This window comes from Strix aluco, chromosome 5, assembly GCF_031877795.1.
Source record: "Strix aluco isolate bStrAlu1 chromosome 5, bStrAlu1.hap1, whole genome shotgun sequence".
In the NCBI taxonomy this organism is placed as follows: Eukaryota; Metazoa; Chordata; class Aves; order Strigiformes; family Strigidae; genus Strix; species Strix aluco.
The window spans coordinates 25,154,666-25,179,192 of NC_133935.1; the positions used below are offsets into that span (position 1 = coordinate 25,154,666).

Sequence of the window (24,527 nt, forward strand, 5' to 3'; positions counted from 1 at the left end):
AGCCATGGCCCCACCAACCACCAAAAAGGAGACTCAGTCCTTCCTGAGCGCTGTGGGGTTCTGGAGGATGCACATCCCAAGCTACAGCCTGATTGTGAGCCCTTTCTACCACGTAACCCGCAAGAAGAACGATTTTAAATGGGGCCCTGAGCAACAACAAGCCTTTGAACAAATTAAGCAGGAGATTACCAGGCAGTGGCTCTCGGGCCAGTCCGGACAGGGCAGGAGATTAAGAACGTGCTCTACACCGCAGCCGGCGAGAATGGCCCTTCCTGGAGCCTCTGGCAGAGAGCACCTGGGGAATCCCGAGGCCGACCTCTAGGCTTTTGGAGCCGGGGATACAAAGGCTCTGAAGCTAACTATACACTGACTGAGAAGGAGATACTGGCAGCGTACGAAGGAGTTCGAGCTGCCTCAGAAGTGGTCGGCACTGAGACACAGCTCCTCCTGGCACCTCGACTGCTGGTGCTGGGATGGATGTTCAAAGGAAAGGCTTCCTCCACACATCATGCAACAGATGCCATGTGGAGTAAATGGGTTGCATTGATAACACAACGGGCTCGAATAGGGAACCTCGACCCCCCAGGATTAGTAGAAATGATCACAAACTGGCCAGAGAGCAAAGATGCTGGGATGTCACCAGAACAAGAGGTGAAACGTGCTGAGGAGGCCCCACCATATAACGAGCTGCCAGAGGAGGAGAAGCGATATGCCCTGTTCACTGATGGGTCTTGTCGCATTGTGGGAAAACATCGACAATGGAAGGCTGCAGTGTGGCATCCCACACAACAAACCTCTGAAGCTGTTGAGGGACAAGGTGAATCGAGTCAGTTCACAGAGGTGAAAGCCATCCAATTGGCTTTGGATATTGCTGAGCGAGAAAAGTGGCCGAGGCTCTATCTCTACACTGACTCGTGGGTGATGGCAAGTGCCCTGTGGATGTGGTTGCAGCAAGGGAAACAGAACAACTGGCAACGCAAGGGCAGACCCGTCTGGGCCGCTGAAGTATGGCAGGATATTGCAACCCGGGTGGAGAACCTCGTTGTGAAGGTGCGCCATGTGGACACCCATATACCCAAGAGTTGGGCCACTGATGAACATCAACACAACCAGCAGTAGGACCAGGCTGCTAAGATCGAAGTGGCTCAGGTGGACTTGGACTGGCAGCGTAAAGGTGAACTGTTCATAGCCCGGTGGGCCCGTGGAGACCTCGGGCCACCAAGGCAGAGATGCAACATACAGGTGGGCTCGAGATCGAGGGGTGGACCTCACCATTGACACCATCGCAGAGATCATCCACGGATGTGAGACGTGTGCTGCAATCAAACAAGCCAAACAGGTGAAGCCCCAGCGGAATGGAGATCGATGGATGAAATATAAATATGGAGAGGCCTGGCAGATCGACTACATCACACTGCCACAGACCCGCTGAGGCAAGCGCCACGTGCTCACAATGGTGGAAGCAACCACTGGATGGCTCAAAACTTATCCAGTGTCCCACGCCACCACCCAGAATACCATCCTGGGCCTTGAAGACCAAGTCCTGTGGCGACACGGCACCCCAGAGAGGATTGAGTCGGACATTGGGACTCACTTCCAAAATAACCTCATAGATGCCTGGGCAGAAGAGCACGGCATCGAGTGGGTCTACCACATCCCCTACCACGCACCAGCCTCTGGGAAGATCGAGCGCTACAATGGACTGTTAAAAACTACATTGAGACCAATGGGGGGTGGAACCTTCAAACACTGGGACACACATCTGACAAAGGCCACTTGGTTAGTGAACACAAGAGGATCTGCCAATCGAGCTGGCCCGGCTCAGTCAAAACTTCCACATGTTGTAGATGGGGATAGAGTCCTTGTGGTGCGCATGAGGGATGTGCTGGGAAAAATGGTCTGGGTTAGTCCTGCGCCAGGCAAAGGCAAACCCATCCACCGGATTGTTTTTGCTCAAGGACCTGAGTGCACCTGGTGGGTGATGCAGAAGGATGGAGAGGTCTGATGCGTACCACAAGGGGACTTAATTGTGGGTGAAAACACACTGTGAATTATACTGTGCTTTTGCTAATTTTTCTTTGTTAATGCAAATTGCTAAATGGCAGCTGGACGTGACGCAGATGGTATAGAATAAAGGGGTGGATTATGTTCTGGTTTAGCCAGGATAGGGTTAAATTTCCCCAGCAGTGGGGGGGAGCTCTAGACGGGTTATTCAGATACCATGCAGACGTCACATCCTGGCGCCAAAGCGGGACAGTCGGTTACCGTGTGTACTGTGGGATTTGCTCTGTTCTCACTGCTGTATTGGGAGATATTTTGCTCTGTTCATTGTTATTACTGTTATTCTTATTGTTATTTTTGTTGTTTGTTGTGTTGCAGTTGCACTGTTGTATTAAACCTTTCCTTATCTCAGCCCCAGGGCTTTGTATTTCACTCCCTTTGTGGGGGAGGGGCAGCGGCCGCGTGGTCTCAGACACCGGCAGGGACTAAACCACCACAGACTGTCTCCCATGAGAGGGATCCCATGCTGGAGCAGAGGAAGAGTGAGAGGAGTCCTCCCCCTGAGGAGGAAGGAGCAGCAGAAACAATGGGTGATGGACTGACTGCAACCCCATCCCCTGCCCCCCATGCTGCTGTGGGGGAGGAGGTAGTGAAATCAGGAGTGAAGCTGAGCCTGGGAAGAAGAAGTTTTTAAGATGTGGTTGTATTTCTCACTGTCCTACTCTGTTTGACTGGAAAATCAATGGTGGTGGTGTTCAAATTAAATTGATGTTCTTTTTCTTCCCCAATCAAGTCTGTCTTTTGCCTGTGACCATAATGGGCAAGTCATCCCTACCTGTCCTTGTCTCTATCCCTGAGCCTTTTGTTTTTTTTTCTCCTCCCCATTCCTTAGGGAGAAGGAGTGAGCAAGTGGCTTCGTGGTGCTTAGTTGCCCTCCAGGCTTAAACCATTACCACAAGATCAGTGTCAGGTGCTGAAAACAGAAGGTCAGATTTTGGTGAACGGTGAGGATAAACCAAGGCTGAGAAGTGGAAGCTGCAACACAAGAGATAATTACCTACTAGAAACCCTAACTCACAATGCTCCATGTCCTCTGAGATGCAAATTCAGAGCAAGCCCATGTTTCAGAGAGATGCAAGATATCACTCATCAACTGACTGGCACATCTTGCAACACAGAGAATCAGCCTCCCATATTGCACCCAGAAGAGCAAGTTCAGGTTGCAAGATCTTTGACAGAGAATCAGACAGCAGACAGTCCAAAGTTGGCAGAAACCTTCAGTGCAATAATGTAGGCTTGGGGACTGTACAGATATCCACATGTCTACTCTACTTCCACTCCCAGATGTGGAACAACAAGGCCCACCTCCATCTGGGAGCCAGGTAACCCTATGGGCACATGTTCTGCCTCAGCTGGTTTGCCCTGGTGCTCAGCAGTGCTTATAACCCAGGCTCAGCCCCTGTTGACACAGACTATGCCCATACTACCACAAGGAGTGGATCTGTAGAGCGAATTGTTGCTAAGGACCCAATATCGACACTAATTGAGGTTCAGGAGGTTTTACTTGCAACCAGCTTCAGTCTGGTGAGTGGCCCATTAGTGGCTAGATAGCATTAGGTGGGCTGCCTTCTGTTTAATTCAAAGGTAATGCAGGTTAGCACTAAGACCACCTCACAATGTTAATCAGAAGGCAGTAAGTGGGATGATAGGAAGATTTACTTCAGAAATCCTCATCTGATGTCCCACAGCTACCTGGCTTCTGGGCCTGATGCCCACCACAAGCACAGGCAGGGGAGACACACAAGTGGATCTAGCTGAACTTGCACAGAGCAGTACCAGGCCTGGGGGTGGACCGAGTCTTTGAAAATGCCCCTTTTTACAGATATCTGTACACCTTTCTAGCACAGGTCTTTATGGGCTACAGAGCACAAAGAGCCATGTACTGTAGGATGTGAGATTCCTTTAACTGATTAAGCACTTTCCCAGGCAAAGACTTAAGTGATATGGAAATGCCTTTGGTGTGAAGAGTGGGAGACTCCAAGGGAGATGAGACAAAGTATTTTTATGCTGATGGCTCAGTGAAGCAGTAAGGAAGCAGGCTACAGACAGGGGATGCTCTCTGAGCAGAGCAGACTGGCTCCCAGTTAACTCCCTCACCAGCATGAGCAATGACTGAGCACATGCTCAACCGGTGAAACTCAAGGAAGAAGCAGAGTCTCATCAGAACAAACTGATGAGCAGTTAACTAATCTGAAGAGCAATGTATTTATGTCTCCACTCTTGACCGGAGATGTCACTGAGAACGTTTTGTTTCCTACAGACAGCTGTGGACTTCTTAATGCTGCTACAACATAAAACTCACCAAATTTCAGGCCTTTACTCACGTTTTTGCCAGAAGGGAGATCTGTCCCAGAAGACAGAAGGCAGAGCACTACTTTTTGACAGGTGATTCACCAGCTAAGATGAGCAAAACTGTTCTTGCTGAATGTTGTTTTTTTTAATGTTACTGCATACATAAAGCTTCTCTACTATTAAGTGACAGTGCACTTAGATGTCTTGTATAGCCCCCTTTCATTATTGTTTAATTTTAAAGAAACAGTATCCAAACAATAAGAAATGTGGGATTTTTATCATTTAAAGAGCTTGGCAAAAGGCACACCACATCTCTTTTGAGTGATTGATTACTCTTTGAATGCAGCAGCTTTGCCAATAGCTCTTTGACTGTTTTCTCTATCTAGTCAGGCAGTTTTCCATGTTGTTTATGAGTCCTATTTACACACCAGATGGGAAGAAAAAGCCTGCTTTTATAGTCCTCTCCCCGAAGCCCTTGATCCTAAAAACTCAAAAATTAGTAGTGGAAGAATAAAGCTTATGAAACAGCATTATACTGGCACACAGGATAGGAAGGGACCACTTATGTCCTCAGTTTCAGCTCCCAGCAACCACAGGCAACTGTGGCAATAAATATTTTAAGCCTGTAGACCATCCACTGTGCACACAGCCACACTGCAAAGGCCACAACACACTAAAATAAACTTAACATCTGTAGTGAAAGACCAAACACCACAACTAGACTGTGCCACAGGAAGAGTGTAGGAGAGATAGAGTAGCACCATCAAATGTCCCTGTCTTAGCAGTGCATTTGGCCAACAAAACTCTTGAGTGACCCTGTAGCCTCAAACTACAGAAGAAAGCAAAGTACTGTGCCAGCTTGATCTAGGAAAAATTCCTTCCTGTCCCAATATCTGGTAACTGCCCCAGCAGGACACACTGGTGTGCTGGGTTTGTGTGTGTGGCAGGGTTTTTGGTTGTGGGAGGGGGTGGGGTGGGGATGGGGCTGTGTGCTACAGTGGTGGCCCCTGTGAGAAGCTTCTTGAAGCTCCCCTGGCTCCAGGTTGGACCCACCTCTGCCCAAGGCCGAGCTAATTAGTGACAGTGGCTGCACCTCTGTGATAATGTATTTAAGAAGGGGAATCTGGGAGGAGGAGCGGGAGTTGGGAGGAGGAGTTGCAAGTAGGACACTGATACAAACACCAGGGTCAGTGGAAGAAAGAAGGAGGAGGGGGGAGGTGTGCTGGAGCAGAGACTGCCCCCTGCAGCCCGGGGTGAGATGGCAGGGCTGGCCCCACTGCCACCCATGGAGGTCACCAGTGGAGCAGATGCCCACCTGTAGCCCATGGAGGACCCCATGCTGGAACAGGTGGCTGCACCTGAAGAAGGCCGGGACTCTGCGGGAAGAAGCCCCTGCTGTTGCAATTCGGCACTGGGAGGACTGCAACATGTGGGAGGGACCCACACCAGAGCAGCTCAGGAAGAGCTGTGGCTCATGGGAAAGACTGACGCTGGAGAGAGTTCACAGAGGACTGTCTCCTGTGAGAGGGACTCCATGCTGGAGCAGAAGAATGTGAGGAGAAAGGAATGGCAGGACTGACCGCAACCCCCATCCCCTGCCCCCCATGCTGCTGGGTGGCAGGAGGTAGAGAAATTGGGAGCCAAGCTGAGCCCAGGAAGAAGGAGAGGTGTTTTTAAGATGTGGTAATGCTTCTCACTGTCGTAATCTGTCTGTTATGTGTTGTTGTTGTTAGTGTTTGAATTAAATTAATGTTCTTTTTCTTCTACAATGGAGACCATAATGGGTGACTCATCCCTCTCTGTCCTTATCTCTACTCCTGAGCCTTTTGCTTTATTTTCTCCCTCCCAGTCCTGAGGGGGAAGGGGTGAGCGAGTGGCTGTGTGGTGCTCAGTTTCCCTCTGGGCTCAAATCATGACAACTGGTCAGACCTTTTATTTTAACTGAGCATATTTGAAGTTGACAGAGTCCTTCTGACATACAGATCAGATTCATAATGCAGGTATCAAAGCAAAACCAGGTGGACTCCTCTGCTGAACCACAGCAATTAAGCTCTTCACTTGCCACAAGCACAAAGCAAGACATCTATTGTGAGAAAGGCTTGCAACAGTCTGTATTTCCTTGCATTTGCCACAAGCTAAGAACCCACAGATGGACTGCTGCCTGTGCTTAGCTGAGCCACAGTAACTTGTTAAGACATAGTAACTTGATCCTGGATCTGGACTCTTAGGTGTTCCAGCTACACTGCAACCTTGGCCTAGATGCATGTAAAAAGTATACACAAAAGCTTACTGATATATGCTATGCCATTGAAATAAACCTATGTGGCCCTAAATCGATCTAATAGTGGCTCAGTGTGTGCAGGTGAGGATGATGCAGATAAGCCACAAGCTTTTTCTCTCAGCAAAGACAGTTGGAAAGAAGCAACCTGTACATTCAAGCATAACGATTCAGAAAGCTCTTTTAGTAACAAAAGTAATGTCAATGCAATTGGAAATCAGGTGTGGGAAGCACTCACATTAAAGGCAAGTTGCCAGCTAAGTTCCAAGGCTTGCAGAAGTTGAGCACTTCCAACTTAAAACAATGATCATCAATTCTAACAGTAGCAAAAGTCTCCACAATAATAACACAGAAATCCCTCAGTTCTAATTGATCACCAGTCTGGAGGAACTTTTGTACTAACCTCGGTTAGTAATTGGGATGCTTGTGGAACAGTTCTCTTTTGCACAGGCTCCCATCATTGATGTGAGGGTTGTAGTGGGGACTTCACCAATACCTGAAAAAGCAGGATATTGACAAAAAAGCAGATACTACATTGATACTAAGTTTTAAATCATTATTTTCTAGAAGTGAATCACTGAATTGAAAAGTTGAGAAGAAAAAGCAGAACAAATTATACCACCAATTCCTCCTTCCTCAAACAGTCTGCCCCAAGAGTTCAAAGCAATCACAAGGAACAAAACCACAGTGTTATATTTACTGTATATCACAGCTATTCCCACTTCTTCTCCTGAAATTAATGAATCTACATCAAATGCTGCTACTTCTGGTTAGAATAAAATATATTCAAAGCAAGAAACAACTGTCAAATATGAAAATAATGTCAGTTTTAAAACCATTAGATAAATTATTCACAAAAGCTGACAAGAAGGACATAAAGCTGATGTTCAGTTATCCTGAATACAGAATATTTAAGAGTTTTCAAGGATTATAACACAGTTTGGTACTCATTTGTAAATATGTATGGGTTTGTGTAAAACACTAATTTAACATTCCCAAAGTGGGTAAATGCATACATCAGCTTGATTTTATCAAACCAATTCTATCTTGTGCATCTTCAACAATTTTCTGCATTTCAAATCAGAGATACAAAAAGGTTTAAGGAATAAAAAATGAAGGCAAAATCATACAACAAAAGTAACAGTCTAAGACAATCTGTGTAACACAGAAAACATCCACTCTGACTTTCTCTTTGTGCTACTTTATGAAGAAAAAAATCTAAAACACTTTTCTTGGGATGCATGATGTTCCATCAGTATACAGTCAGCATATTTTCTTGATGAGTTTTTGATCAGGAATGGCAATGTATAAAGCCAGCAAGAATATACCCACACCACAAAAATCTGCCAGGAACCCAACAGAAAAAACACACATACACAGGAACTACTGCACTGGACTAGACCAGTGCTGCATGTAGTCTCGCATCTGTTCTTTTATGATGGTCACAATTACCTTTCAAATTCAAACTTCACATCATAAGTTCTGTCCCAAAAATGAATGGTAAGTCAAATATAAGCCAGCTTAGCTCTTTTAAGATGATCAGTGGCAATAAATCAAGGTGTGTTAAAGAAATCTGTCAGGTTCCTTTTTTTTTTTTCATATGGTATTAAACCAGCTACATGAGTACACCAAGGGGTCTTGAATGACCTTTGCCTTGTTTGTGTGCTTTAGATCTTGAAATAACAAATTTATGAAAAGGCTGGCAAACACTGAGTGCACACAGTCCAGGGTGGATTCAACTAGTTGTTCTGTGCTTGTGTACAGGTCTGAAGAGCTCAGCATTTGGGAAAATCATGCCTCTAGGAATTTAATCACAGCTATTCTCAGATATCTCTGTGCATACTGTTACTTCTCTGTCCATGCTCCCAGCAGGCTGGTTGGCAGGATATACAAAGATCTCAACAGACCAGACCTGTCTTTTTAGTAGCAAAGCAAGTTTGTAACTCTCTATTCACATTGCTAAAATCTCTCATTTCAGAAAGCTGAAATCCTGGCCTTTTAAAAACTATTTAAAAACATCCCAATGATTTTACTGAAGCCAGGATTATCCACTAATGGTGATGTTTGTGATATATACACTGAATTTAAAAGATGCTCCAAGGAAACCTCCTATCAGTAGAAGTGTGGATTCGGTAATAAATTTCTGCTGGATGAAGTTTAAAAAGTAATCAAATAAATACATCGATTGACCATGCTTCAGATAGTACAGAAAATACTATGAGCTGCTTTTAAGGTGGGATGAGAACCAATAGAATCAATTCACTTTGAGTTGCTCTTCCAAATACTTGGGAAATACCAGCTTTTTTTTTTTTTTAATATTAGCATGCGTTCAAAAAGAAAACATCATAAATCAAATGTGAGTGTTAGATCTTAGTATTTCAACAGATAAGCCTAGTCTAAAACAACCCTATACACATTAAATTTTACCCAGAGACTTAACTGAGTTATAAGGTATATGGAATTAGTTCTGCTCTCACAAATACAAATGAAATTTAATCTCCTTAGATGAAAGTTAGGTTAGGCAGCCAGAAAAGCTGTATGTCAGAAGCAAATTTTAATATAAAAAAAATACCTGCAACAGGGGTTCTGATTTTCAACCTGTCGACCTCCATGATAAAGTCATCTTTCAAGAAGAGGAATCCAATGATGGAGAAGAGATAAACTAGGATGAGTGCTAGCACTGCAGTGAGGATAATGGAACGACCATTTCGGGTAACACTTTTTATCACATTTAGCAATGTCTCTTCTCTGTACACCAGATCAAACAGCTGGGAAAAGCACAGAGTAGAGGAAAAATGAATACAAATGAGGCAATATATAGATGCTACATAGGAAAACAATCTGAATTACTGACACATGCATCTAGCCATGTTCTAAATTCTCAGCTTCATAAACACACAATTCACACTGATTTCAGTGGGAGCTGGGCATGCTTATAAGAGGAGAAAATCTAGCACAGAACTTTAAATTTTAAGATAGCAAAATCCAAAGTCACAAAGTATATATGAGCCTCATCCAGAGGTGGGTAACAGTTACCAAGATCCATGTTCAAAACCAGGCTAGATTAAAATTAAAAAACAGTGTCTTCATACTATGGATCTATATCTACAAATAATTTTTCATGTTATCTCCCATCTGATAAACATGCATGAGCTGCCACCAAAAAATACACTCATGCATGTAAGTAATTACATGTCTGCAAACTGTTTCTTTGAGCTCACGGCATCATTTAAAAGCCACTCACATGTACAAGGATCGGGGCCATCTCTTTTTAGGACAAAGTTAAAATTCATTGCACTGTTTGTATAAAACTAGAAACTTCTATTCTTCACCGTGCACTATATGCTTTCCTGGTATTTAAAGAGAAGTACACATTAAGATAATATTGCTTTATATGTTAAAGGCCTAAAATAGCAATTAAATGTGGTAAGAGCTTTTCAAGAAACTATAGCTTTTTTTCTCTTACAATTCTATTGATGTTTTATAGTGCTCTGGACCTTATCTATAATGTATGTATTTCCACTTCAAAACACTCAGATTACAGATATAAAGTGACACACTCTGATTTATCAAAATGGTCCACAGAAGAAGGTATTAGCCACAATTCACAAGATCTGAAATCCACAGCCTTGTGAAAGGATTAATAATAAAGGAAGAAAGAGGGAGGATGGTTATCATTCATTCCATACAAGACAAAGCTTAAAATGAGGAACAAATATTAGAGTTTAGAATATATCCATGACAAAGTGAACACCTGGAAGGAACTTGGGAACGTGGACAATTATAACGTCCATGAATCATGGACATTGGTCAATAGCAGTCACTGAAAAAAGTAAGTACATAAAATGATTCTTAAACTACTTGGCACTTTGGAAAGTATTTTAAGGTAGAGATCACTTTACTCATTTAAGGAATAAAAGATAATTTGCAGTGCATTTTTCAAGCAGTAGAGTTACATCCATTTGTAAAGGGTTCTGCAGCTACAACTACAAAATCTTGGGTCCTCTGCCCAAACTTCAAAGCTGACTTTAATGTCAAGATCTGGAAAACTTGACTTCAACAGGAGCTCTACCAGAGTAAGGACAGAACCCCTGAAAATTTTAGTGTGCTTAACACACCTCTGTGAAATGCTGGGAGTTCACTACTGTTCAGGAAGCTGAGAAAAACATGACAACAAAAATATAAACCCATGCAAATGACCACAACTTAGTCAGTGTCCCTATAAGTTTCACACATTCTAGTATAAAGCAAAAGGACTAGAAAACAAGAGCAGTGAAACACCTTTTACTGCTATTCAGCATGAAGGGAACAGTTAGCTGAGTTTAGCGTAATTTTGTATGATTCATTTTCATTGCACCAGTATCATACTATAAAAAGGCATTCCATATGGGTAATGGCAACAAAAGGAAATGAAGTGGGACAGATTTAGTGATGAATCTGAGGCCATCCCCATTTCCCAAGTAAATGCTTTTTGATTTATTTTATTAGGGCTGCAAGATGAACAAAGAATGGGATCCTTTGGTATAGGTATGATGCACACACCCATGGACAACTCCTGTCCAAAAGAGATTATGACTGACACAATACAGGAACAATGGACACAGAATATATGTATGCTGCAGAAGGGTGGGAGAAAGGCGTGGGCTGTATGATGACTGAAAAGAAAGGGGCAAACTTTCAACTCTAAAACAGATAAAATCAGTCCTAACAGAAACAGGTTCTAACGAAAACAGCAGCTCCTAAGGGGCTGCAACACAACGACATGCTAAAAATACACATGATTTGGTTTGATTGTCAGGAAGAAATTGAAGACAGCTGCATGGGTAACGGTATTTTCTATTTTTTGCAAAGTTTTCCCCTCCACAGAAGCACATACTTACCAGGAAACTATAGAAGAATTCGTGCACGCAGAGGCCCAGCATGCAGACCAGGACATATGCTACGTGATAGAGAAAAGCCATGTCCATGATGACTGCTCTGTATCCACGGGTGAAAGTTCCACGGTTCCCAACAAAGCTCACCAGAAACACTATTTTGTTACAAAGCTGTGGGGGAGTAACAAAGGCTAGGTTTAATCCATCAGACAAATCCTGTTATTTATTGTTTGCAGTGCTGTAGTGTGCAAAAACTCTAGATAGGTTGCTTTGACTAAATGCACAACTTTTAGATAGCTAGAGTGAGATGAAGGAAATCCAGCTCCCAAGGTACACTGGGAATGAGCTCATGAGAGTAAGTGGCAGTAGATCACCCCTGTAACACTGCACTGTGCCTCATTACATTGTGATTTATTTCTATAACATTAGCGAGTAGGTAGGGCGAGATTAATGTCATAAGACATTAAAAAAACAACTGGGGAGTGAATTCCTAACAATTTTGAGTTTAGACCTGAGACTATTTAAGAGCAGCTAGGCATGCTACTACAAAGAGAACAACAGTAACACAACAGAAAGTGTGTGGGGGGTGTGTGAGATCTACTATTTCCTTCAGAACATGTTTTTCAATATAAAAACTCTAAACAAAATACTGGGGGCATTTTTGAAGTATAGCATTTCAGCAACAGCATCAGATTCTCCATTGCTCCTCAGCTTTGCCTGAATGCGAACAGTGGCGCAGAAGTAAATATGAAAGGGGCTAACCTCATCTGTTTGGTAGTCCAGGACAAGCAATGAGGACTCAACATGTTTTTTTCTTTCACAAATTTGACATGGGCAAACACTGCTTACTTGCTTTTACCTTTGACTATATGTCTGGGTAGTTTTAAGTATTTAAGAAATTCTCACAGAACTTGTGGCAAATAACCCAATACTTTGTGCTAAGGTGAATTAGAGCTGTAGCAGTCTGACAGAAATCTAAATAGATGACTTGGGAGCATGACTGTTTATCATGAACACTTATTCATGTCTAAGAGATCTGGTAAAGAGCTGAGAGAATTTTTAGTTTTGAAAACTTTTTTCCTCTCAGAAATATATTTAAGGTCACAGAAACATCTCAGAAATTTCAGTCAGTATTGCTGAGCATATTGGTAGAGAAAATTATTCTTTTAACATGAGAAACTGCAAATTTGATTGCCCATATTCAGCAATATTTCTTTAAATTTCATATTGTTTTTATTTTTAAAATATTTGCATATGCACAAAACCAAAACAGCTTTTTCCTTAGCTTCCCACTTCGCTGATACTGCTGTTTCACAATGAGTGGAAATAATTTTTTTTTTTTTGGCTTAGCCAGTGAACCAGAAAAAGAAGTTCTTTGCACATCTCTCATCAAGGGCTTTCTTAAATAGGAGACTCTTAATATCTCCATTTCTGAAAGGGAAATTCTGATTGCTTTTTTAGTACTTACATTAGCAGCACCAAGAAGTATCAAGGTAGGACCAAGCCCTATAGTATATATAGACCTGAGAATAACAGACACCAAAAAGGGTCGAATACCAACAGGTTTGGAGATGAAAAACAGCATTGCTGTGCAAAATGCCACTGTTATCCAAAGGAGGACTGAAAACAACGGAGAGAGCGTGCCTGTAGAGGAAAAGGGAGATTTGAGAAAGGCATCTTTGGAGACTCCATTTTTCACCAAGAAACAGATCTGAAAGACCAATTCCTTTGCCAATACAGCTAACAAAAAGTGTGATTCATGCATCACAACTGCTGACCACAACTTGCCCTAATTGCAGCAAGAGCTATTATTATCATAGTATTGTTGATTTTTGCACAGGTAATAAATAATAAGAGCAGCTAATGAAATTTCCATTAAAATCCAAGGAGTGCTCAGAGATGAAACAGTTTACCCTTCTCCTGGAGCAAGCTACTAATCAGCTCCCTTCTGCAAGGATCATTAGGGCTCCTCCGGTCTAATTCTATGATTGCTCAGCTACAGTAATAGCCGGTCCTTGGGGCAGTGCAGCAAGTGGCACCATGCTGCAGTGTCACGTTTCGATCCCCAACAGCACCAAAGAGCCCCAGTTTTATAAAAGCAGCTTTCTTCTGAACAGCTGCAGGTGTTGAGCGGGAGCCTCCGCCTCTGCACGGGAGCAAGGCACTTGTCACAGCAGGAGGCAGCCACAGAGACTTGAGCAGGAACAGTCAGCATCTGTATTGCCAAGAGCAGCTGAATGCCTTGCTCCTGGGGAGGCAGTGGGTCTCAGGTCTTGCTGAGCTCCTGCGGGCATGTGAGCCATTGCCTTCAGAATCAGTCTCTTTGCCACTCTGCAAGATGCTGGCTCCAGGCTCTCCCCGAGTTTTGAGCGATGCCCCTATCTTCCATCTCTCCTCTGCTTAAAGCCCTGGAAACACACCATGTTGCTGTGATATAAAAAGCACATTCAGATCTCAGGGCACTGTCACACTTGTACACTGACTTCCATTGTTATCAGATGAACTGAGAGGTCAGTGATGGGGGAGAAGGGAATAGAAAATTTAACTAGACTCACAACAGAAATCATGCTATCTCTCTGGCAACAGATAAACAGCTGAGCAGCATCAGCAGGATTAGAAAACAATGAGATGAGGCCCTAGCCTCAACATTCACATGGCATCCCAACTTTTCCAAAGTCTGTTTATATCCTTGGCAAGAGGTTCAAGGTCAGTTCTGTCAGTTTCTTTGCCAACAGGTTTGGAAACTTTTAATGGAACCTAAAAAAAAACTTCCAAGTGGATCTGAAAGGTGAGGCCAAAGCACTCAGTGTTTCTTTAACAAACCATTTTTCTTTCTTCCCTACTGCAGGTCAAACAAATTCACGTCACAGAACCCATACTGGTAATGTATGCAGATGTGCATGCTGGAGGCAAGGAGTTCTCATCTGGAGCACAATTTCACTTATGTCATAGGATGTAAGAATCGCAGAAATCTACTGAAAGGAAGCAATCTCGGTATGATTAGATCGGCCCAGGCACCTCAGTCATTTGAGTATGGGAGGATTTACACAAGGTAAAGAGGAAAAGTGGGAGACAAACTCCATTTGAGAGACCAGTTTTTGGTGGAGGGAGAGGTTGGAAGTAAGGAGGCTGCCTCATGACCTGCTAATCCCATTTGGCCACACCTATTGTTTATTGCTCAGGAATTGCTTTTGCTTTTACAAGCAATAGGAACTGGAATCCTGAAATGCACTATCACTAAAATCACTGGATTACTGGGGCCACTTAAACTAATACTATGTAAATCTGCTGTTCAAAGTAAGTATTAATACCTACTGACTGCAGACCAGAGGATTTCTGTGAGTATAGATCAGCTAAAATTTAGTAGCTTAAAAGGTTTATTTTTAACTTTTTATTTCTCCTCTCAGCCTGCATGGGCTCTAATGTGTGTGCACTGAGAGACTTCAGTTTACAAGCAGGAAAGCACTAATTACAAATACTTCCTTTTAACAAGGCACAGTCCTGTAAACTTTGCTTCACAAGGCTGTGGAGATGCCTGTGCCATGACCTGCAGAGACCACCCCGTAGGGTGAAAGGGCCACATGGTCTCCATGCCAATATGTTTTAATCTGCTGCCTTTCTGTTTAGTCAGATACATGTGTTTGTGAAAAGCTGCTTCCACCAGCCCAGTTCAAATGCCATCAGACAGAGGTGACTTTCAGTCACATTACTGACTGGACTGGACACGAATCAAAGACCCAGAGGTGAATGGCTCTACTCCTATTACCAGTATTCTGAACTGTTTAGTCTCCTTTATCCCAATTAAGCTTGTTTTGTATTCAAAGAGGCCTCCTGCTAGTCTGCTGCATTTATTTAATGAAATTTATTATTTGCTGTATTTCCTGTGACATGTGATAAAGCAGAGGTTTTAAGCATATTTTTATATAATGCATTTATCCTTTGCAACAGTTACGTCCTTTTATCCCAATAAACAAAATAGTCAAAAGTTAACAAGCTAGTTTTCAAATAATTCTATTCCATGTTTTTAAGACTGCAAGTCTTCAATTTGATCAGTTTTAAGGAATCTCTGTCCCTCTGCTGCCAGAAATCCTTCTTCAGCTCAGAAGCTGTATTTGAATGTGTGCAGTAGTACACTGCAATACGGCAATATTAAAAAAAAAACCCAAACAAAACCCGACTCATATAGATAATCTTCAGCTTAGCAGCTATGTTCTGTCCATTTTACTTCATGTTGCACAGGCCATGTGACACACTGAAGATCAACTAACCACATTTCAGACAACATCTGGTACCTACTTAGAAGATACTAAATGGCTTCTGCAGATATGAGCATACCTGAAGATGCATTTTTATGTAACTTCTTCCTTAGAATTGAAAGCACCTAAAATTAAAGGGAAAAATAAAACCAAAGTCCACTTGCCTTCATCTCCATCATCTCCAAATGGGTAGAACAGAGCAACTGCTAAATTGATGAAAACAGCAAGGTTGAAGGAGATGCTCCCCCAGAGAGAGATGTGTCTGGAGAACCAAAAGAGGGGTGGATTATCTATAAAGGGGAGAAGAGCAGCAATCAGTGAAATGAAAGCAGGCAGGAACTCAAACAGTAGTGGTCTCAAGAGAATTAAAAAATTCAGATTAATAAAGAAAATATGCAGATCTTTAAAATTAATTAAAATAGACAAATATTAAACATTGGTTTGCCATAAAACATAGTTTCAAGCACAGTGTTTAACCCAAAGATCCCAATACAGTTTATTAGATATGAGAGTTTTGCCTCTGCTAAGATTTTAGGACTGGACCTTTTGTGAAAGTCTTTCCACCTGAATCTCAAACTGTAGTCTCTGTGCATGGAGACACAAAATCAAGCAAACAGGTAAGATTTTAGCACTCTGCATGCCAGTCAACCAGAAGATCCAGAGCGGATCATGCAGATGACCCATCTGAACCAAGTGCACTGATGACATTATTCAAAGAACAATGGAATAGGCAAGGTTTCAGAACTGTGGTATTTTCCCCACCTCTGTCAAACTAAATACATCTTGATCTACTTTGGGGAACAGGTGAAATTTGATCTGACTGGGATTTGGTTCTATGAAAGTATGAAGCCAGGATCTCCGTATGTGAAGTGCTGTACAAATACACAGAAATAGCCCTAAAGAACCTATAACCTAGTTAGAAAAGACTAGAAAGGGAAACAGGGCAAAACAGGGTTAAGATTTTGTGTCCAGTCACATTAACGATTCAGCAAAAAGGTTAGGAACAAGATCAGAGGGTACTAAGACCCAGGCAAGCACTTCATATACATGACTGCACTACAGTGTGTTTAAATGAACATTTAAAACAAGATTCTAGGTGCAATATTATGAAAAAATCTATAGCCAGAGAGGTTTGTCTATTTGAACATGATGTATTCCTATTAATTAGATTTTAAAGTACCAAGAACCTCCCACAAGTATGCAGAGCATACTCCTGACTTGCCTGTGCCCAGCTAAATTTTATGAACAGCAGACTCCTTCAACTGCATATGACTGTCTCAGGCTTTAGTCTAAACAGACTTTAATTGTGATTAGGTAAATAGTCAGATTTCATTGTGATAACCTTACGCTGTTGACTGCTGAGAATTAAGCATTTGGAGCCATTGCAAATGCCATCTGTCAATTTAAACAACACAGACTGAATGCTAACAGGCACTTGGCTAAAGAATGAAACGAGCCTCAACCTGTATTATCTTTTCAAATAAAAAAACCACATGGAGGCTTGTGGGCCATTCCACTCATGAAAGAAATTGAGGAATATTTGTTCTAAATAAAAATTTTCTTTTCTTATAGCATTAGGCAGGTCTGTTCTATATAAGTGTAGGGTTGGGCTCTTCTATTTAAGTTTCTTAAGCAAGACCCAGATATGATTTCGTTACTGGAAAAATTTTTCTAAAATACAGTGACTTTTATTCCCAAATAGACTGTGCAGATAGGGAGTTATTCTGGAATTATTTATTTTTCAACTTCTATTCACGTCAGTTTGTCAGTACAGACAAGTTCTTACAGTGCCACCAAGGGAAGTGGACCTGGGCCGATAAGGTTCACACTGAAGACTTACTACTGCCTCTGAAAATTACAGCCTGGGAATTAACATTTATAAAAACTGCAACCAACATTCATGTTTCCATCAGGTTAAGGATGCTACATTAAACCATATTGCTTTGACTATCCAAACTCCCTGCTGCTCTGACCATAGATCCTATTCTTCCCTTCCTTCCTAATCAATTGCATGCTGCTGCTGTGAGCATCTGACATGTGCCACCCCAACGGCATCTGCATTTGAGCAGTGAATGAAGTGATCGCTCTCATGCATTTTTATATATATCTACATATATAAAATATAACTTTCTTCCTTATCCCTAAAGGACACTGTAGATGCTTAATTAGTTTGCAGCCTTGACTCTCTGCTCCAAAAGCAAAGGACAGAGTTGACAGTGGCTGAGCTGGCAGGAGCTTCCCATCCCTGGGACATCAGCAGCAGCCCTATTTCTGGCAAGGGTTAGCGGCTGTAATGCCCACCAGTGAACTAAACAAGAAACTCAGCGTACCTGGCTTGGCTTCACTGCACCTCCTCTTCAGGTCCCTGCTTTGATCTCTCCCTGCAGGATCCTGACTGTGCCTGTCAGATATGCAAGGAGCTTAAGGTAGTGGTACATGTGCTTCTCCCACTACCACGGGACATACATCAGTATGGACTAACAGACTGGGACATACTGCAGCCTAGTCTGAACTGGCCCAGGGGAACTGACTCCATGGGAGTTGGGCAGATTTAAAGCAGCTGAGGTACTGGTGAGAGAGGTTTTTAAGTAACTGACATTTACAAGTTTTTTAAATGGTCTTTTAGGAATCTGCAAACCTCAAATATGCAGCTACACATGTTTTTGTTAAATATTAGGGGCCTTGGCTTAATTAGGTGCAACTCTATTGAGTTTAGTAGAACTACACCCAGTTTATCCATCACTCATTTTAACTTTTGGAGTCCAAAGCATCATCTTGAACACATTACTCATATTACTAACTGCTCCATATTATGCCCTTTTTATGGTGTCATGCAAGTGTCTCAGCTGACCTATACTCTGCTCTCAATCCCTGAACAGTTTTGCCTGTTGCAGTATTGGAGTGACCAGAGAAAAGTGTATTATTAAAATGAAAGTATTTGAAGGCTTCAAAACAGGGTTTTAGCATAATTAAGCTATTTTTTTTGAAATTGCAATACTTACTCCTTATCTTCTTTTGCCATTTCATCTCATTGTACAGATCCTCTGTCTGTTGGAAAAAGTCATTGACTTTGCTCCCTTGTTCATCTCTCTCTGTTGTATTGAATACCCGACTTTTGGATTCCCGAGTGAGGAATTCACAAATATTGGGGACAGGGAAGACGATCTGTTCCATTGTTCTATCGTGGCGAACAATCTATAAATAAAATGCACATTTTTTTCAGGACCAGTAACTTTCCAACCATTTTGTCATATCTTTTCTTGTTCACAGCTTCCCTTTTATTTATAAATTAATGCATAAATTATTTGAACATTACAATGAAGTTGAACCAATCAATCCTAAACCAAAGTAAAACTGCGTTTCTATCTTCAAAAGCCTGCCTCAAAATAAGCAAATATATGTCTCAAGCAAAACCCAGGTCCAAACTTCCCCCAAATATAAAAAATGTTCTAATTCAGAATCCTTCAATTTTGCAATAAATTCAAAGAAATCTCTCCCAGTAAACAGTGCAGAAGTTCAGGTGCTTTCTGCTCAGACTACGAAATTCTTTTCTCACCTTGAGTCTCCTTCTATAAGTTGTGAAGGTGAACATGCAAAAATAGCACTTTGTTACTCAGACAGCCCCCATATCTTGTCAGTCTTCATCTTCTTACTTGACAAAACCCGTGGTTTTGCATTGTTTGTATTTCAGTGCCTACCAAGTTATTGGTGAGTGAGCTAGATTTTATGCCATCTCACCACACTGTCATCAAAACTGCTTCCCCACTCTGATTGTGGACTCTGCATTACTAAAAATACAGAAATGGGTAGAAAACACATCTTGACTCTAGACCTATGTCTCTGTGCAGCCAACAGTGAAAAAACCTCCACTATTTGACTTTCAAATCAAACAAATATCCCCTGATAGAGCCGAGCTGTATCTGAAATGCCAAACAGGTCTAGGACTGCTTTCAGAGAAAGACCAGAGAACATCCATTTGATATAGCAGCAATGTTGGGTTGAGTTTCACTTTTCCAGTCACAGTCCCGCATTAAAGAACCCTCCCTTCTCTCATTAATTCATATTTATTATGGGAACATACCAAAAACCCACCTGTCTTAAGTAATTTTTACAAGTATGTTACAAAGACAAGCACATTGGTGTTGAAGATGAAGGATAATTATGCTCATGTCTGCCCATGGGCATGTGCATTATGTGAAATTTGACCAGAGAATTTTGAAGTGTCCTAAGTAAATAGTTGTGTCTCAGGCCAGCAGTTGGGCAACAGGACTATGTGACTAGCAACTAACCTGTAGGGTGAGTGAAGAAAGCTGACAGCACATCTTCACTTCTGTCAGGGACTCAGATGAAGAGGTAAGCTGCATGCACTACTCTGCAGAATGACATTTTAAAAGCCTCCCTGAGAATTGAGGCCTCTCTGTCTGCTTGAGGAACAGGCTTTGCAGCCATGAGGTTTTAGGAGATTTCAGAAACTACACCAGGGAGAAGCTATAGGACACATAAAAGTGGTGTTTTCTTAATGCCTAAATTTACAACCTACCCATATAACTTGGCCGATAATTACTAAGAGATATCTCAGGAGCACCCAAAGTATTAAAATATGTTAAGAGGAGCACTGAGCTGTCCTCTGGACAGCCACAGTCATGGAGCTTCCATCTATCCTGTGGTGGGATAATGTGACCAGTATCAGGCAAAAAGGATGGTGGTAAACAGAGGAGGACCCAGACATGGCCTGTCCTGATCGCAGTCAGGACAATACAGACCTGAGGTGCTTGCATCAAGACTGCTCCCTATGCACAGAAACTCAGGTCCAGTGTTGATGGAGCCTGGGGTAAAACTACTGGCTCAGATTCAGGCTGGGCCTGTGTGCAACTATACTGTGCAGTTTTCATACTTGGCTAATTTTGGACTTGATAGAGCATTTCCAAGAGAGCGCCAAATGTCTCTTCCTCCTGCAGTCTCTCTCAGCAGCTGCCTTTGCACCACAGAAATTCTCCTCCTTACAAAGTCACTAAGGACTAGAGATACTACAGTGCCTAACTCCTACCTTGATGCCTATAATCCCATGAAATCTGTAAAAGCACAGAAACTGATTTAAGAGTTAAGAACCTAAATACCTCTGTGGATCTTGATCTAAATCCAATTCATGGCAGGGGTAAAGTTTAAAGTAGAGAACAGAACTGATGAACCAGGCCAAGCCTTGGTCTTTTAAACAAAAGCCATACTGAATGTCTACACCACTTCAAAACCTCTTTGTACTCCAGTCAGACTTTTAATTTGATCAGTTAGCATCACTGCATTTGAAACTCATGATTATTTATTTGAGTGATGTACCATACAAGATCATTCTTGACTTCAGGACACAGCACTACCCACAGTCATTACTGCCCTAACAAAACATGTTTGGTAACACACGGGAAAGCTACTGTAAAATGATTATTTGGAGCCACTTTTAACATAGGTGCATTCCTTTTTCACCCATAGCCAAAAGCATATTATTCAACCTTCTCCTTCCCGTAAATAATCTACACCATTTGAATAAGCTTTGCTGTTCAGAAGCTTAAAAAGAGGTGATACACCATGCATAAGATGCAAACATGTCTCATATTCAATCTTCTAGTGAGCAATTCTTTACCTCTATCTGTGCCGTATGATTGGCATAATACCTCAAGGCTTCATCTCCTTCATCTGGATCTGACCCTGGTTTCAGCATCTGTTGCAATGTTTTATTGTGACGAGCCAACTAGAAAAAGAGAAAAAATCTGATTTATGTCCTGCTGCTATGTTTTCAGCTTTATCATCTCCATTTAACTAACACAAATCCTTCTTCCCCCCACCCCCATATACTTACATGCTCAACCCAGTGGGGCTCTTTCCACAGATAACAACAAAAATGTAATTACTTGAGAACAATAGAAATAATTTAGTCTTAAAAAGTCAGCAGCATGTCTTCGGCTGAGATTTATGAAAGGCAGCTTAGCCTGCAGTCTAGATGTTTTTTGGAGGGCTTTTGACAAATGTCAAAAAAATAAACCGAATGCTTCTTTTCACTTAAGTTTAGACATAAAATCTGCATACCTCTGACCATGCAATTACATTTACAATTAAATTTTTTCTGCTATTTCAAATGGCTTGTTCTTGACCATGTTGTAGGTTGATATTTCAGGGCTGTCAAGATAACATAGATAACTATTTCAGAGGCAGCTGGACTGCAGTGGTGGGCAAATACATTCTTAACTGTACAGTTTATATACATAGCACATACACACACACACAAAACCACACAACTATGTAACCCCTATAAACTTTTACAAATTATGTATTTTACATGATTCATAAAATACATCTGTTGTTAAATAGTAAATATTTTAAATGCTCAATAGCTGAACAAAGTTTAATACTGAGAATGTCAGCAAATGCATTCATGATGTCCCTTAGGTCAGTGAGAAACAAAGACCTAAGTACAAGGCATGAGGGAACACTACTAAAAATGCAATTTTCCCTATATCATAGTGAGTGGTTTTCAACCAGAAACTTTGAGGTGTTTCACTTATTTTAAGGTGGGGAAAACTGAGGCAGGAAAGAAAAGGCTATCTTGATTCAGGTCTTAATCACTACACCAACATTACACCAATGGACTAGACACAGACATTAGGAACGAGGCAGGCACAGCACTCAAAATGAACACAGGAACTAGGCTTTGAAGTGATGATCTCCACAGGTGGATTAGGATTATACTACATGAAATAACACGGTATGGTGTGAAATGATACAATAATTGCAAATCTACAAAAAGAGTGTCAAGGATCGAGTCTAAAAGTAAAAATGGATCTAAACAGATATTGCAATAATCTAACCAGAAAGTGATCTCACTTGTTTATAAGCTATTTGCATGTCTCACCATCCCCTTTTAATCTAAGAATGGGCCGGAGGGAGAGGCACATATAGAATTTACTTTATTTATTAGAAGTACCCTAGAATTTACTGATCAAAATAAATCTTCTTCTGGATCTTGATACAAACTTATTAATTAAAGATGAATACTAAATGGAACATCAAAAAAAAGAGAGAATACCAGAAAAGAATATTCAGGAAGAATAAATGTACTTCCTACAACTTCTGCATGAACAGAAGTGTGCTTGGCACTGACAGTAGAGTCCTGAGCCAATGTGGCAGAACATCAGCCTTTTATAAAAAGGTCATGAGCAGATATTCAGGGGAACATGCAAAAAAATCACATGGGGTCAACTGCAGAGCAAAATTCTTTCCATCAGTAATAGATTTCTGCCTAAGAATAGTTACTTTTTTACTCAATCTAGTAAATGTATGGATAGTCTCATTACATGTATTAATATCTTACGCAACTTCCACTTATTTTTAAGACTAAAAAGGTTCTTTAAGATTACCTGACTAGTTCCTCTCCTTCACACAAGCCATATAACCTGATCCAGTCAGTAGTCTTTGCAGTATGCCCATATCTGCTTAGCAGGACAACTTGAATTAATTTTCTAGAGGTCTTTTGCATCCCCCTCACTACATGCTCTAGCATCATGGAGAAACAAGATGAGCTTATGGAAACAAGGGAGTTACTGTTTAAAAATTCCCTTTAAACAGTGTTACTATTTTTGCCTTTCACTTTACTGAATGTCCCTCTGCTTCTGCACCTACAAAAGGGCAAGCAAGAGCACCCAATTCACCTTCTCTGTATCATTCATCATTCTGTACACTACTGTCGTGTCCTCTCTTATTTGTCACTAAATTAAAACAACCCCTATCATTCTCATCCCTCCTCAAACAGAAGACTCTTTGTGACTCAATTATTTTCTTTGTCTATCTCCAAATGTCCTTTACTTTGGCTCTATCTCTTCTTTAAGATACGAAGAAAAGAACTGACTAGACAGAATGCAATCACACACTGCTTGGGGTGATGAATTAGCATAACCAGAAGCAAATATATTTCTCATTTTTTATCTTCTGTAATACAGAGGTACTTTGACTGTATCTTGACCCTTTTTTCTCCAATGCCAACCATTAAGATTTTGAGTTTTCTAATAAATGACAAGTCAAGGATGTATGGATAGTTCTTCTCATATTAAAATTATGCCAGTTTGCAGAAAGGGACATGTATATATTCAGAAATTTCCATTAGTACACAAAAAACTTTCTATAAACATACTTGAATTTGTATACAGAACTGGAAATTCCATTTGTAAACCACATGAAATCTCAAGGTATGCTTCCTGATATGCTTTTAACTGTCCATGACTTTTACTGTACAAGTATCTCTTGATAAATATCAGTAACAGAAGTCCCCTTACCACATGGACTAGAAGGAAAAATCATGTCAGCCCTCTTGTGCTGTAATGGGACTGACTAGCACAGTGTGTTAACAGACTTCTGGTGATTTGAGACCGTGCTGATGCAGTGCATATTTCACTACTGGGTTTCATGGGAGCAGCCACGTACTTTAAAACAGTGTGTATTCAGTGATCTTCATTATACTTTATTAGACTGTGCTTTCAGGCAGTGACTGTCTTGTACTGATGTGTGTACAGAGCCTAGTATTACACAGCTGGGGCTTCCCAACACTAGCACTAGACAAAATGATCTGAAGAACAGGCCAGGATCTTCTGTGGTAGCACCTTTGCTGCCAGCAAAGCCACATTGGAAACAACCAGGGATTGTTGACCAAGCTGGAGGAACTATGGCAGATTTCAGAAGGGAAACCGACCTAAAGGTGTCAGCAATAGTGCTAGGCCATAAGCA

At 41.5% G+C, this 24,527-nt stretch overlaps 1 protein-coding gene across 5 annotated transcripts in view; it reads right to left on the reverse strand.

Moving 5' to 3' along the window:
- Positions 1–24,527, reverse strand: part of ITPR2 (inositol 1,4,5-trisphosphate receptor type 2) — a 289,774-nt gene that overhangs the window by 36,120 nt on the left and 229,127 nt on the right. For 4 of the 5 annotated variants that reach the window (XM_074826452.1, XM_074826451.1, XM_074826450.1 and 1 more), the window contains 7 exons: positions 21,397–21,504; positions 18,764–18,956; positions 15,926–16,051; positions 12,974–13,149; positions 11,512–11,676; positions 9,204–9,399; positions 7,035–7,127 (listed from right to left, as the gene is read on the reverse strand). In XM_074826452.1, coding sequence (XP_074682553.1) covers positions 7,035–7,127; positions 9,204–9,399; positions 11,512–11,676; positions 12,974–13,149; positions 15,926–16,051; positions 18,764–18,956; positions 21,397–21,504 — 1,057 coding nt within the window. Of the gene's footprint in view, positions 1–7,034; positions 7,128–9,203; positions 9,400–11,511; positions 11,677–12,973; positions 13,150–15,925; positions 16,052–18,095; positions 18,163–18,763; positions 18,957–21,396; positions 21,505–24,527 lie in introns of those variants that run through there. The other variant, XM_074826454.1, reaches the window with a different exon arrangement.